The 14,570-nt window shown below is 42.9% G+C and overlaps 1 protein-coding gene across 1 annotated transcript in view; it reads right to left on the reverse strand.

Annotated features, from left to right (window-relative positions):
• Positions 1 to 13,661: 13,661 nt before the first annotated feature.
• LOC119513898 (leucine-rich repeat-containing protein 37A3-like) overlaps positions 13,662 to 14,570 on the reverse strand; it is a 63,953-nt gene continuing 63,044 nt past the window's right edge. Inside the window, exon 12 of the mRNA XM_037809347.1 lies at positions 13,662 to 13,845. Coding sequence (XP_037665275.1) covers positions 13,746 to 13,845 — 100 coding nt within the window. The 3' untranslated portion in view covers positions 13,662 to 13,745. The remainder of the gene's footprint in view (positions 13,846 to 14,570) is intronic.

Here is a 14,570-nt window from a genome sequence, read left to right on the forward strand (position 1 = left end):
TCACATTGATGGACTTTACTTTTCATTGTGCTTCATTTATAGGTAACCACTAGAGAGGAACTGGGCCCTGGAACCTCCAAACCAGGGCACAGTCACACACTGGCATAGATAGAATTATTGGCCCCAATTCTTCACCTTCCCTTCATCTGTACTCTTGTCATGGTCTTACTGTGGTAGAGTGTACTTTCCAATCCCCTGGCTTTGGCCTTGGCCATGTGACTTGCATTGGCCCATGGAATGGGTAGAAATGAAAATGTACCAGTTCTGAGCCTAAGCTTTAAGAGGCTGTTCTAGTTTGCTAATGCCGCAGAATGCAAAACACCAGAGATGGATTGGCTTTTATAAAAAGGGGGTTTATTTGGCTTCACAGTTACAGTCTTAAGGCCATAAAGTGTCCAAGGTAACACATCAGTAATCGGGTACCTTCACTGGAGGATGGCCAATGGCGTCCGGAAAACCTCTATTAACTGGGAAGGCACGTGGCTGGCGTCTGCTCCAAAGTTCTGGTTTCAAAATGGCTTTCTCCCAGGACGTTCCTCTCTAGCAAGCTTGCTCCTCTTCAAAACGTCACTCACAGCTGCACTGAGTTCCATCTCCCTGAGTCAGCATGTTTATATGGCTCCACTGATCAAGGCCCACCCTGAATGGGTGGGGCCACGCCTCCAAGGAAATATCCCATCAGTTATCATCTACAGTTGGGTGGGGCGCATCTCCATGCAAACAACCTAATCCAAACGTTCCAACTTAATCCCCACTATTATGTCTGCCCCACAAGATTGCATCAAAGAATATGGCTTTTTCTGGGGGACATAATACATTCAAACTGGCACAGAGGCCTTACAAGTTTCTATTAGCCTTTTTGTGCTTCTACCTTTACCATAAGAAGAGCTGCTCCTGGGGAGCTGCTGTTTTCCGGCTGGGGCCCAGAATGAATGCACGTGGAAAACAGCTGGCCCAGCTGGACTGTGAACCCACCCCAAGATGAAGACCCAGCCCAGCCAGCGCAGCATTAAAGCATGGCTGCACCAGCCCACATAGAGGCCTGTGAGAATTATTTTAAGCTACTAAGTTTGGGAATAGTTTGTTACACAGCATTATTGTGGCAATAGCTAGCCAATGCATGTACCCACTCCTTTATTAGGTTATAGGTTCAGCTGCTTCAATAGAGACCCAAAGAACAGTGGCTTAAATAAGAGAAAAGTTTGTTGATCACTCTTCTAACTATTTGGTTAGGAAGTCCAGGGCTAGTTTGGTGGCTCATGTTTTAGGGACCCAAGCTCCTTCAGTCTTATTGCTCCGCCATCCTTCTCTCATCCATGTGAAACCTTTATATTGATCACAGGTTTAAATCTTAAATCTCCTTCATTCTGCAAGCCAAAACAGTCCACAGTGTGGCGCCAAACTCTCTTTCCAGCATTACCCTCTAACATACAAACCTTCAACTCAAACCACTCTTCCTACTTCTGATTTCAGGATTTTTTTTTACTTCTTGAACATGTGTGCTGCTCCTGCTCCACCCCAACTTGTGCTCCACCCCCACCCTCCGGGTCTCAACCACAGCATCTCACTCCCTCCAGGACCTCTGCGGCCAGAGCTGGTGGAGGCTGGTACTCCCCAGGAGCTAGACCCTGACTGCACTGGGGAAGGGCAGCACCCAGCGTTCCCTATGTTGGCAGTCCAAGGTTAAGCAGACTTCAGCAGACCCTAGCCCTCTCGTCCTCACCCTGCTCAGCCCTCCCTCTCCTACAATCATCTCCCTGCCAACCTCCAGTCCTGAAGAAGCCAGAGAACCTCCTGCTTCTTCCACCTCCCTGCCCTCCTTGCCATACTTTGGTAGTTGTCAAACTTCAGTGGGTATAAAAAGATTTGTTCAAATGGGCCTCTGTGTGAGATTCACATGGGGTGGACATGTGGGTTTGGAGGGGAGTTTTCTAGGAATCTTTAAATAAGCATCCAGTGATGTTGGACGTAGAGGTCCATAGACCGTATTTTGAGAAATTGTGTTTTCCCATAGACACCTTTTCTCTGGAATCCCTTTGGAATGGGGGCTGCTTTTTCCTCTGATACTGTATTGCTTTCTGGCCAATTAGCCTTCATTCCAGTGTGACTGTCCCAGAGACAAAACTAACGATCAACTCCAGGTATTTCTCCAGTCACCTCTGGGGATGAGTGCATATCATCAGCATTCAGGACCTCACCTGTGGCCCAGCTGGAATGACTTTCTAGGCCCCTGGCTTAGGCAGGTCTCCACCAGGTTAACTCCATGTAGACCTCCCTCATTTATAATGCCTTGGACACCTATAAGCTTACCGGAAAAGGGATACGACCCCAGGATAACTTCAAGTACAGATAGGGCTTCCTCACCGTACCTGTGTGCGGAGTATTGTGCAGGTTTGGATGTATTATGTCCCCCAAAATGCCATGTTCTTTAATGCAATCTTGTGGGGGCTGACATATTAGTGTTGACTAGGTTAGAATCTTTGGATGAGGCTGTTTGCCCTGGAGATGTGACCCATCCAAATAATAACTTTGACTAGATTATTTCCATGGAGGTGTGGCCCTGCCCATTCAGCATGGGTCTTGATTAGTTTACTGGAGCCCTATAAAAGCTCACAAACAGGAGGACCTCTGGGCAGCTTCAGCTTAGAAAGATATTTTGAAGATGGCCGTTGAAAGCTGACACTGGCATTTTGGAAAACACCATTTTGAAACACAACCTGGGAGCAAGCAGATGCCAGCCACATGCCTTCCCAGCCAGCAGAGGTTTTCCGCCAATGGCCTTTCTCCAGCGAAGGTACCCTATTGTTGATGACTTACCTTGAACTCTTTTATGGCTGTAGAACTGTAACTTTGTAACCAAATAAACCCCCTTATAAAAGCCAATCCATTTCTGGTATTTTGTATGATGGCAGTATATAGCAAACCGGAACAGATTTTGGTATTGGGAGTGGGGTGCTGCTGAGCTTGCAAATACCAAACATGTTGGAACAGCTTTTATAAATGGATAAGGGGAAGATTCTGGAAGAATTGTGAGGAGCTTGATAGAAAAGGCCTAGATGACTTTGAAGAGACTGTTGGTGGAAATATGGACTCCAAAGATACTTCTGATGAGGCCTTGAGCAGAAATGATGAATGTGTCATTGCCAATTGGAAAAAAGGCAATCCTTGTTAGATATGTGGTTTCCAAATATTTTCTCCTGCCTTTTCACTTTCTTGACAAAGTCTTTTGAAGCACAAAAGTATTCAGTTTTGAGAAGGTCCCATTTATCTATTTTTTCTTTTGTTGCTAGTGCTTTGGGTTTAAGATCTAAGAAACTGCCTACTGCAACATCTTGAAGATGATCTTCCCTACATTTTCTTCTAGGAGTTTTGTGGTCCTGGCTCTTATATTTAGGTCTTTGATCCATTTTGAATTAATTTTTGTATGTGTTGTGAGATAGGGCCCACTTTCATTTTTTTGGATATGGATGTTCAGTTTTCCCAGCACCATTTGTTGAAGAGACTGTTCTGTCCCAGTTGAGTGGACTTGGCAGCCTTGTCAAAAATCAGTTGACCATATGAGTTTGTACAGGCTGGGATGAAATCCTGATACATTCCAGAGTGATAAGGCTGGAGAGTAAAAGTGTATTTGTGGTGCCCCCTTGAGGAATTGGGGAGAAATGCAGAAATGTTGGACTTACCCACCTGGGTTATTGCTGATTTTCCCACAGACATTGAGGATTGCCAATTTGGTCAGCCAAACCCTCAATCTGGGGGCTTTCCTTTGTGATGCTTGTTGCCACAAAGGAGAGGCTAAGCCTACTTATAATTATGCCTAAGAGTCTCCCCCAGAGAGCCTATTTGTTGCTCCGATGTGGCCCCAGTCTCTCTAAGCCCACTCGGCAGGTGAACTCACTACCCTCCCCACTACGTGTAAATCCCCCTGGCAATGTGAGAAGTGACTCCTGGGGATGAGTCTGGACTCAGCACTGTGGGATTGAGAAAATCTTCTTGACCAAGAGAGGGAAGAGAGATGAAACGAGATAAGGTTCCAGTGGCTGAGAGATTTCAAATGGAGTTGAGAGGTCATTCTGGAGGGTATTCTTATGTGCTATATATAGATATAGATATCACTTTTTAGTTTTTAGTGTGTTGGAATGGCTAGGGAAATACCTGAAGCTCTTGAACTGCAACCCAGTGACCTTGATTCTTGAAGACGATTGTATAATTATGTAGCTTGCACAGTGAGACTGTGATTGGGAAAAACTTGTGGTTCACACTCCCTTTATCCAGTGTATAGACAGATGAGTAGAAAAATGGGGATAAAACTTAGATGAAGAATAGGTTGGGATGGAGGAAATGGAAAGATTTGCTTACTCTTTTTTGCTTTTATTTTTATTTTGGAGTTAGGAAAAGTTTCAAAAATTGATTCTGGTGTTGAACGCACAATGGTATGATGGTGCTGTGAATAACTGATTGTACACTATGGATGATGTAGGGAGTGTGCATATATCTCAATAAAACTGTATTAAAAAGAGTAAATGAATAATGGGGGGAGAGGAGGGAAATAGGATGTTTTGGATGTTCTTTTTTCTTTTTATTTTTTTTATTCTTTTTTTTGGGTGTTCTTTTTTAATTTCTATTTTATTTTTTGGAGTAATGAAAATGTTCTAAGATTGATTGTGGTGATGAATGCACAACTATATGACTGATTGTACACTTTGGTTGATTGTATGTTATGTGAATTTATCTCAATAAAATTGCATTAAAAATCAACTGACCATAGATGTGAGGGTTTATTCCTGAATTCTCAATTTGATTCTGTTAATCAATAAGTTTATCCTTATACCAATACCATGCTGTTTTGACCACTGTAGCTTTGTAAAATGCTTTGAAGTCAGTAAGTGTGAGTCCTCCAACTTTGTTGTTTTTCAAGATGTTTTTTGGCTATTCAGGGCCGCTCACTCTTCCAAATAAATTTGATAATTGGCTTTTCCAATTCTGCAAAGTAGGCTGTTGGAATTTTGATTGCAATTGCATTGAATCTGTAAATCAATTTGGGTAGAATTGACATCTTAATGATATTTGGTCTTCCAATCCATGAACACAGAATGTCTTTCCATTTATTTAGGTCTTCTTTGATTTCTTTTAGCAATGTTTTGTACTTTCCTGTCTACAGGTCCTTTACATCTTTTGTTAAATTTATTCCTAGATAGATGATTCTTTTACTTGTTATTGTAAATGGATTTTTTTCTTGATTTCCTCCTCAGATTGCTCATTACTAGTGTATAGAAACACTACCAATTTTTGCATGTTGATCTTGTATCCTGCCACTTTGCTGAACTTATTTATTAGCTCAAGTAGCTTTGTTGTAGATTTTTCAGGACATTCTAAATATAGTATTATGTCATCTGAAAATAGTGAAAGTTTTTCCTCTTCCTTTCTGGTTTAGATGCCTTTTATTTCTTTTCTTAACTAACTACTCTAGCTAGCACTTCTAGCACAATGTTGAATAACAATGGTGATATGGGCATCCTTATCTTGCTCTCAGTCTTAGAGGGAAAGCTTTCAATCTTTTACCATTGAGTACAATGTTAGATGTGGGTTTTTATCATGTGGGCCCTTTATCATGTTGAGGAAGTTTCCTTCTATTCCTATCTTTTTAAAGTCTTTTTAGCAAGAAGGGATGCTGGATTTTGTCAAATACTTTCTCTGTGTTGACTGAGATGAGTGTATGTTTTTTTTCCCCTTGATTTGTTAATATGGTGTATTACATTAATTTATTTTCTTGTGTTGAACCACCTTGCATACCTGGGATAAAACACACTTGTTGATGGTGTATAATTCTTTTAATGCACAGTTGGCTTCAATTTGCAAGTATTTCATTGAGGATTTTTGCATCTATATTCATTAGAGAGATTGGTCTGAAATTTTCTTGTAGTATTTTTATCTGGCTTTGGTATTAGGGTGATGTTGGCTTCATAGAATGAATTAGGTTGTTCTGTCCTCAATTTTTTGGAAGAGTTTGAGCAGGATTGGTATTAATTCTTGGAATGATTGGTAGAATTCACCTGTGAAGCCATCTGGCCCTGAGCTTTTCTTTATGGGTAGGTCTTGGATGACTGACCGAATCTCTTTACTTGTGATTGATTTGTTGAATTCCTGCATTTTTCTTTTTGGGGAGGTTTTTGATGACTAATTCAATCTCTTGTGATGGTTTGTTGAAGTCTTCTGTTTCTTCTAGAGTCTCTATCGGTTGTTCATGTATTTCTAGGAACTTGTCAATTTCATCTAAGTTGTCTAATTTGTTGGCACATAGTTGTTCATAGTATCCTCTTATGATCTTTTTTATTTCTGTGGAATCAGTAGTAAGGTTGGCCTCTCATTTCTGATTTTATTTATTTGCCTCTTCTCTATTTTTTCTTTGTCAGTCTAGCTAAGGGTTTGTCAATTTTCTTGATCTTCTCAAAGAACCAACTTTTGGTTTTGTTGATTCTATTGTTTTGTTTTTTCTTTGTTGTCCTCAATTTCATTTATTTCTGCTCTAATCTTTATTTCTTTTCTTCTGCTTGCTTTGGGATTAGTTTCCCATTCTTTTTTCCAGCTCTTCCGGTGTACTGTTAGATGTTTGATTTTTAGTTCTGTTATTTTTTTCATGCTTCCAAATCCTTCTTTGTGCTCACCTACTGTCTTCTTAATATCCTTTATCTATTTAGTCATATTTTCCTTCATCTCCTTGAATTGATTTAGGATATTTGTTTGAACATCTTTGATTGGTTATTCCAAATTCTGTCTCCTCCAACTTTTTAATTTGTTCCTTTGACTTTTTTTTTTTTTTTTTTTTTTTTTTTTTTTGGCACGAACTTTAATTCAGGGCTTATTTACAAGGAAATGGAAGTCAGCTGCTCTGAATGGTGGCTTGTTCAGAGCTTGGTGTGTAGGTACTTGGCAAAAGCGAGGGCTGACAGGGAGTGGTTTGTAAGGGTTAGGACAAAGACATTCCAAAGGATATGAGAATATAAGCATGGGAACAGGAGGTCTTGTGACATAGGGAGGAATTGATTGTGGTCAACAGAGAAGAGAGGAGGGTTATAGGTTAACTTGTAGTATCTCAGAGAGTTTCAGGGAGGAGGTAAGCTATAGATTACATTTAGTGCTGGAGGCCTGATCCTACAAGGAGAGTAAGTCAAACCTTAACTGACCTGGGTCACACAAGCTGTTGTGTGCACAGTCTTCAAGGAACTTAGGGAAGGCCCTGGGCCTGGGGCTCCCACACTGAGCTTTTAGACAAAAGTGTCTAGCAGCCACAAAAGGCTTGATTACCACATTTACCTGTCCTGCCGGTGCTCCAGAACTTCAGGCATTCAGACTCCTTGCTTCTTAGGACACTTTGTCCCTTCTAGGCTTGCCAAGTTGATACCGGGGATACAAGTGAGGGACAGTCACAAGATTTTTACAATCATAAGGTCACAAGATAAAGGCTGTATAGTTATACAATCATCATCAAAGATCAAGATAACTGGATTACAGTTCAGCAATTTAAGGTATTTCCTTCTGGCTATTCTAATACGTCAGAAAGTAAAAAGAAATATCCATATAATGATTCATCACTATAATCACCATCATTTGTTAAATCTAACTTCTCAGTTATAGCAGTACACATTGCCACAAACAAAAGCAAATTCCATCCTAACAATTTTACCTCTATTCTTATAACTTACCAATAAACTATTACGTAAAGACATAGAAATTTTCCACAGGTGACCTCCATGCATAGGTGTGTAATTTCTATGGTTTACTGTTGAACAAAGTGTTCCTTTGACTTTTAATTTGCTCCTTGGTTTCCTGTTTCTTAGTATGACTTGTAATTTTTTTGCTGATGTCTAGGCATTTGATTACCTTGATGTGTTTACACTAATGGTTTGTTTCTGTCTCTTGCTTAGAATTTTATTGTTAATTGGCTTTGTGTTAAGGCTCTTCTTTGACATTTGGCTCAACATATTCTAGATCTTTAGAATTGCCTGTGTTTAACTGATCAAAACAGAGCTAAGAACCCACAAAGGGGGAGCAAAACAGTTCCGAAGGACCCTGGGGAGAAGGTCAGAAAAGATGCCCAAAATCAAACCCCTCCCCCTTGTCCCCAGCTCTTGCCTACCCTAAGGTGCACTTTCCTGGCCTGCCAAACAGATGGGGCTCTTTGGCAAACCTTTCCCCACAGCCCTAAGGGGAAGTGTATTTTTTCAACCTCCACCAGATAGCATTGAAACAATGGCTATGGGAATCTCTGTTCTAGGCAGGCTAGAACTGTGATTCAGAGCTGGAACCCAGCAGTCCAAACTTGCCAATCAGAAGCCATACTCAGCACTTGGCCATGTCCCACCCCTTTCCCAGGGAGGAAGGCCTTCACGCCCCCTCTGTCCAGGGTGGCAAGCCAGCCACAGACCATATCCAAGGCAAGCCTTTAGGGTGGGGGGTGGGCACCAGCCACTGCTGCAGGGGCAATTCACTCATAATATTTGCTGCAGCTTCTCAGTCTCCCTGACCTGCTCTTTACTGGATGCTGTACAGTGCTCCCTGGTCTCTGGAGGCCCGGAACTGTTGATTCAGTTTCTGCCTGTCCACTGGCTGTTTCTGTAGGAGGAGTGTGTCCTTTAGTAGCCTAATCCACCGTCTTCCCCAGAAGCGTCTCTTGGTTGGCTCTTGACACCCATTTCCAGCCCCTTCTTTGCAGGTGCTGGAAGTCCAGGAATCAGTTCAGACTCCCTTGCCAGAAGTGTTCTGCCAATAAAATGTGTTCGTGTGAGATGTGGCAAGTGGAAGGGCAGTAGAAGTCATCCATTCCTCTGTGGCAGCAGCAGACATGCAGGCTCCAGTGGCAGCTCGACTCCACATTCTCCTGCGCCAGCAGCTGTGGGACCTGGGACTACGGTAACCACAGCAGTGGTTTCCTGGCTTCCGAGTGGTGGTAGCGACTTTGATTCTCTGGACAGCAACTGTGGTAACCTGAAAGCTAATGGTATACCATCCCTCCCCACTCCCAGCTTTCACCATCTCTGACCCCTCCAATGATAAGCACCTAATTGCCTTATCAAATCCCTTTTTTCTTGGAATATCTGAAGTGGTTTCTGTTTCCCTGTCTGTGATAGTTTTAAAATGTGTCCACAAATTTTCTAAGTCTCCCTTCTTAAAAGATGGAGTCTAAATCTCCTCCTTTATGTAGGTTGAATTTACCTACTTACTTCTGAGTTCATTTATGTGGCAGAAATGATGCCATATGACTTCTGAGGCTAGGCTATTGTGCTGGTTTGAAGCTGTTATGTACTCAAGAAAAGGCCGTGTTCTTTTAATCCATTCCTGTGGGTGCAGACCTATTGTGGCTGGGACCTTGTGATTAGGTTGTTTCAATGGAGATGTGACCCACACAATTCAAGGTGGGTTTTAATCTTTTACTGGAGTCCTTTATGAGGATAAAAGACAGAAAAAGCCCAGAGTGCTCAGAGAGAAATACCCAGAGGAAGCTTACAGAGAAAAGCCCCGGAGATGCTAAGGAGGACCCACAGAAGCTCAGAGAGAAGGCCTCTGGAACCAGGAGCTGAAAGTAATGAAACCCAGGAGTGAAGGACCAGCAGACACTGGCCAGGTGCCTTGCTAGCTGACAGAGGAACCCTGGATGCTGACAAACTGTCTTCAGAGAAAGTATCATCCTATTGATGCCTTAGTTGGGATATTTTCATAGCTTAGAACTGTAAATTTGCAAGCTAATAATCACCATTGTAAAAGCCAACCCATTTCTGGTATATTGCATTCCAGCAGCTTTAGCAAACCAAAACATTCATAAAAAGAATAACTTCTGCTTGTCACTCTCTGTCTCCCATTTCCTCACTCTGGAAGAAGCCAGCCATCATGTATACAGAGATCCAAGTAGCCTGTAAAAAGGTTGACGTGGGCAGGAACTGAAGCCTCCTCCCAGTTTGCCAGCATGTGAGCAATGAACCACCCATGAAGCAGATCTTCTAGCCTTCAGATGACTGCAGCCCTGGATGACATCTGATTTTTTTTTTTTTTTTTTTTCAACACTGGTTTACATCTTGACTGCAACCTCATGAGAACCCCAGAGCCAGTACTCCTGAATTCTTGACCCACAGAAATTGTGAGTAATAAATGTTTCTCTTGGGGTAATCTGTTATGCAACACCAGATAACCATCACATTGTATGACACAGGAGTTGAGTCCCACAGACTTGAGACCCTCTGAGCTAGTATATTCATTAATGCTGCCCTTGTGACTGGTGGGGACTTTGGCCCTGGGCTCTCAATCCTCCTTCTACTCCAATATTGACCATGCCAACAACTTATCATGCTACACAGATTTTCCTGAGCATGAAAAATTCCTTCATCTCCTGTCACATAAAGGGAACTACAGACCAACATGTACTACTAGCACCAAATGGTTCAAGTAGAAAGTTTTTTTTTCCTTTTATGGGGTGGGGAGCAACTTACAAGCAGATAATAACAATGCACTCAATCCTCCAATCACTCTTTTTCCCACAGAGAAGGGGGTTTAGCTGGACCATGTACACCATGGCTAGAGTTCCTGTAGAGAGTAGACAGGGACCTACCCCGGGCATTACAGGTTGTAGCGGAGGTGAGGCAGAGAACAATGGAAGCTCTGTGATTGAAGAAATGGCCTCATTAGAATGGCGAGGGGTTCAGGACCTCAGTGACTGGCATCAGCTTATTTTTCCATTGAGCTCACTGGCACCTGCTGAACTAGCTCTCTGCTCAACTGCTAAAAGAGGAATGGGAGGGTGTTTCTAAACCATCTGGATTTGTCTCTCCTAAATTACCAAGGCTTCACTGATCCCCATTCCCAGGTTATACTTGCACCTTGTCATCCCTTGGAATCTACCATAAAAATCTCAAACCCAATCTTCTACTCTCTGAACACAAGCTCTTGTCCTTCCAGTTCTTGTTCACATATATCCACCACACACGTTTTTCAGGTGCATAAACATTTTCTACATCCATTTTCTCTCAGTTCCCTACTTAGTCTGGACCTACAAGTTGATTTCTTGGCATCTCTACTTCTAGGCCTCTTTCTAAAACTCAAGCTTGATCATGTCTCTCTTCTGCTTAACATTTCAATAAGTAGTTTGTCACCTGTTTGGTCAAGGCCCCTCTGGGATCTGGGACCCTGCTCATCCGTGCAGCTTCCCACACCACCTCCCACCCCTGGGGCTTCATGCCGCAGGCAGCAGCAGATTCACACAGTTCAAGAGCAACTCATGGTTTCCTGTCTCCCTGCCTTTGTACTGTCTCTTGTCTAGAGTGCTCTTCCTGCCTCTTGCCAGCCTAAGAAACCTGTTTTTCTTCTACTTCCCTTCCTCCAAGCCATTCCTTAGACCCACCCTTTCCAGTCAAAGAAGAGCTGAACCACTTCTTGTGAACCTGATCCAAGGAGAGACTTTCTCCTTCACAGGCCAGTCAGGTGAAAGCTCCGGGCTTGGGAAAGAACTCTGCCCAGCGTAGGGCAAGCTGGACAAAACAGAATCTTACTCTAAAAATTTTAATTCAGAATTATGAGAGGGGAGCATGTGAGACTAATAAGAATTAAGCACATTTTAGGTGGTGTTATATATAAAAAATATTATACAAGGCTCATTTTATGCTCCAAATTTGACATAAAAATCCATTCAAAAATAGGAACCTAGAGCTACTGGATTCCCAGTCCAGACTTTTGGCAACCAGCAGTACAAGGATTTCTATTCTTTGTTTCTTGCCAGCTCCCTGTTTTTATGTAGAACTTTCCTATTAAAATCAACCCCTGTTATAGGGTTTGAGTGGCAAAGGGAGTTTCTGAAGTTTCTTGGGACCCAGCAGTGTAACTAAAGTGCCTGGTACTGCACCTGGCCCATGGTGGGCGTTCAGTAAACAGTAGCTGCCATCACACCATCGTCACTATGACTGACTCTCCGATGGCCACCATGGCTTACCCTTCTCTGTTTCCCTACACTCCACTGCAGGGCAGTGTAATAACAGGCTAAGAGGCTTTGGGGTCTAATAATTCTGGGTTAAAACCCTAAATAATCAGTTTGGGATGTGTGGCCTTGGCCAAGTTACTTAAATTCTTTGGGCCCCGTTTCCTTATCTGTCAAATGAGGATGACAAAATATGCTTCCATGGAATTTTGGGCTCAATGAGATAAGACTGTAAAATGTTGAACCCAGGGCTTGGCATCAAGTAAGCAAAGAGTAAATGGCAGCAGCTGCTGCTGCTGTTTCCTATTATTATTATTTAGTCTTGTGCTTTAAGCACAGTAAATATTTATTGGCTCACTGACATCACTACAAGGAAAGACTCTTGTTTTTCATCCTCAGTAGGGAGCTTTGGGATGTTAACTTGGGCAGGTATTGAGAGAACAGGTGCCTCTGGCCCTGCATCCGCAAACCCATAAAGCAGATGGGGAACTAAAGGGGATTCACTTTGCTTGGAACCCTAACCAGCAAAAAATGCTGGGCTCTTTCCCAGTTGCTCTACTCTTCTGGGGACTCTGTGCTGAAGTTTCTCAGCTGCCATCTTTCCTCCTCTCAGGTTACTGCAGTGCCAAGAAGTTCAACAGGTCAAGCATCCAATCTTGCTCATTTAGAATTTATTTTACTCACTAATGTGCTTAACTCTCACTGACTTTGAAAACGTGATTTATTAATGTTTTCTTTGCTTTTAGAAAGATATTTAAATAGGGGCACTCATCCCCTCCTTGCCCTCTCACTTGGTCGGCAGAAGGTGTGGAGGAACCCTTGCGTCTTCTGCAGTTTTTACTTGCATCATCACTTGAAATCCTGCAGCTGTGGCTCTGCCCAGTGGGTGAGGAAGGCAGTGGGCAGGTCTGGGGTTTGGTGCTGGACTGACTAAGGGAGTCAAGCAGTACTCACTGGTCCTCAGGGGGTAGGGATGGTGGCAGGTGGGGTGGGGTGGGGGTGGGGAGCCTGGGTACCACTAAAATGGTTTCCAGAACAGCACCCTTCCCGGCCTGAGGAGGGCAGGCTTGGGCAATTCCTGTTCTCACACATTCTTCCTTTACTCTTATCCCTCAAGCATCTTTCTGCTAGCTATACCCAAGGGTTGAGAGAGTTTGAAAAGAAAAAAAAAAAAGGCGTTGTGGATTTTCCAGTGGCTTGTAAGGGTGGAAGACCTCTGACCTAGACAGGACACAATTTTTCCTGAGTTTGAGGGCTTGGGAAAAAGACAGGACTTGGCTCCCACTGGACGTAGATTCAGTGATCCAAATATTCTGGCCATCTCAGAGACCCTGCAAGAGGGTTCAGAAGGTGGAGAAGCCCCTGTGGCCCATCCACAAGCTCAGTGTAAGTGATGGTAGCTGGGGACCGGGCTCCTCCCGCAAGGAAGTGTAGAGGAGAGCACCAGAAAAGATTGGTATTTGATTTAATAATCTACACCCTTTGAAACCAAAACATTTTCAGTTTCCCAAGGACTGTTTCTATTGATGGGGGAGAGAAGCCCCTATTCATCCTTCTTTGCCCAAACTAACTCTTAGAGAAGTAATGGCTACCGTGAGGAATTCTAGCTCCGGCCCTGCTTTTCTTGCCTGCAGCCCTTGATAAACACCCTGTTATTTTCATGTAAATATTTAACTATTTACATTTTAATTCCTTACCACACAGCTAAAATTCATTATAGATTTTATTACAAAAAATAGGTATTTTACAAGCAATAAATACAATCTGCAGGAGGCCTGAGGGCTGGGGCTCACTCGGTGGTGGTCTCCTCCGCTGTCTCACTCTCCTCACCCGACTCTTCGGTCATCTCTCTAGTCTTTGTAGTCTTCTCTGCTGAGGTGCTGGACACCCTGGGAGAATAATAATGCCTGTGGCTTTTACTCTTGAAAGAAGCAAGAGAATTTTAACTCCTCGTTTTAGATGAGAAGTTTAAATTATCCTCAATCATTTACTGCTCTAGTTTGCTAATGCTGCCGTTAAGCAAAACACCAGAAATGGATTGGCTTTTATAAAAGGGGGATTTATTTGGTTACACAGTTACAGTCTTAAGGCCATAAAGTGTCCAAGGTAATGCATCGACAATTGGGTACTGTGCCGGTTTGAATGTATTATGTCCCCCAAAACACCATTATCTTTGATGTAATCTTGTGTGGGCAGACGTATCAGTGTTGATTAGATTGTAATTCTTTGAGTGTTTCCGTGGAGATGCGCCCGTGGGTGATGTCTCTGATTGGATAATTTCCATGGAGGTATTACCCCACCCATTCAGGGTGGGTCTAAACTAAATCACTGGAGCCATAGAAATGAGCTGATAAACAGAAGGAACTCAGTGCAGCTGAGAGTGACATTTTGAAGAGGAGCTACATCCAAGAGGGACACTTTGAAGAATGCACAGAAACTGAGAGAGTAGCTGAGGTGAGAAACAGTTTGAAGATGGCTGTTGAAAGCAGACTCTTACTTGGAAGAAGCTAAGAGAGGACAAACACCCCAAGAGCAACTAAGAGTGATATTTTTGAGGAACTGCAGCCTAGAGAGGAATATCCTGGGAGAAACCCATTTTGAAACCAGAACTTTG

This window comes from Choloepus didactylus, chromosome 18, assembly GCF_015220235.1.
Source record: "Choloepus didactylus isolate mChoDid1 chromosome 18, mChoDid1.pri, whole genome shotgun sequence".
Classification (NCBI taxonomy): Eukaryota; Metazoa; Chordata; class Mammalia; order Pilosa; family Megalonychidae; genus Choloepus; species Choloepus didactylus.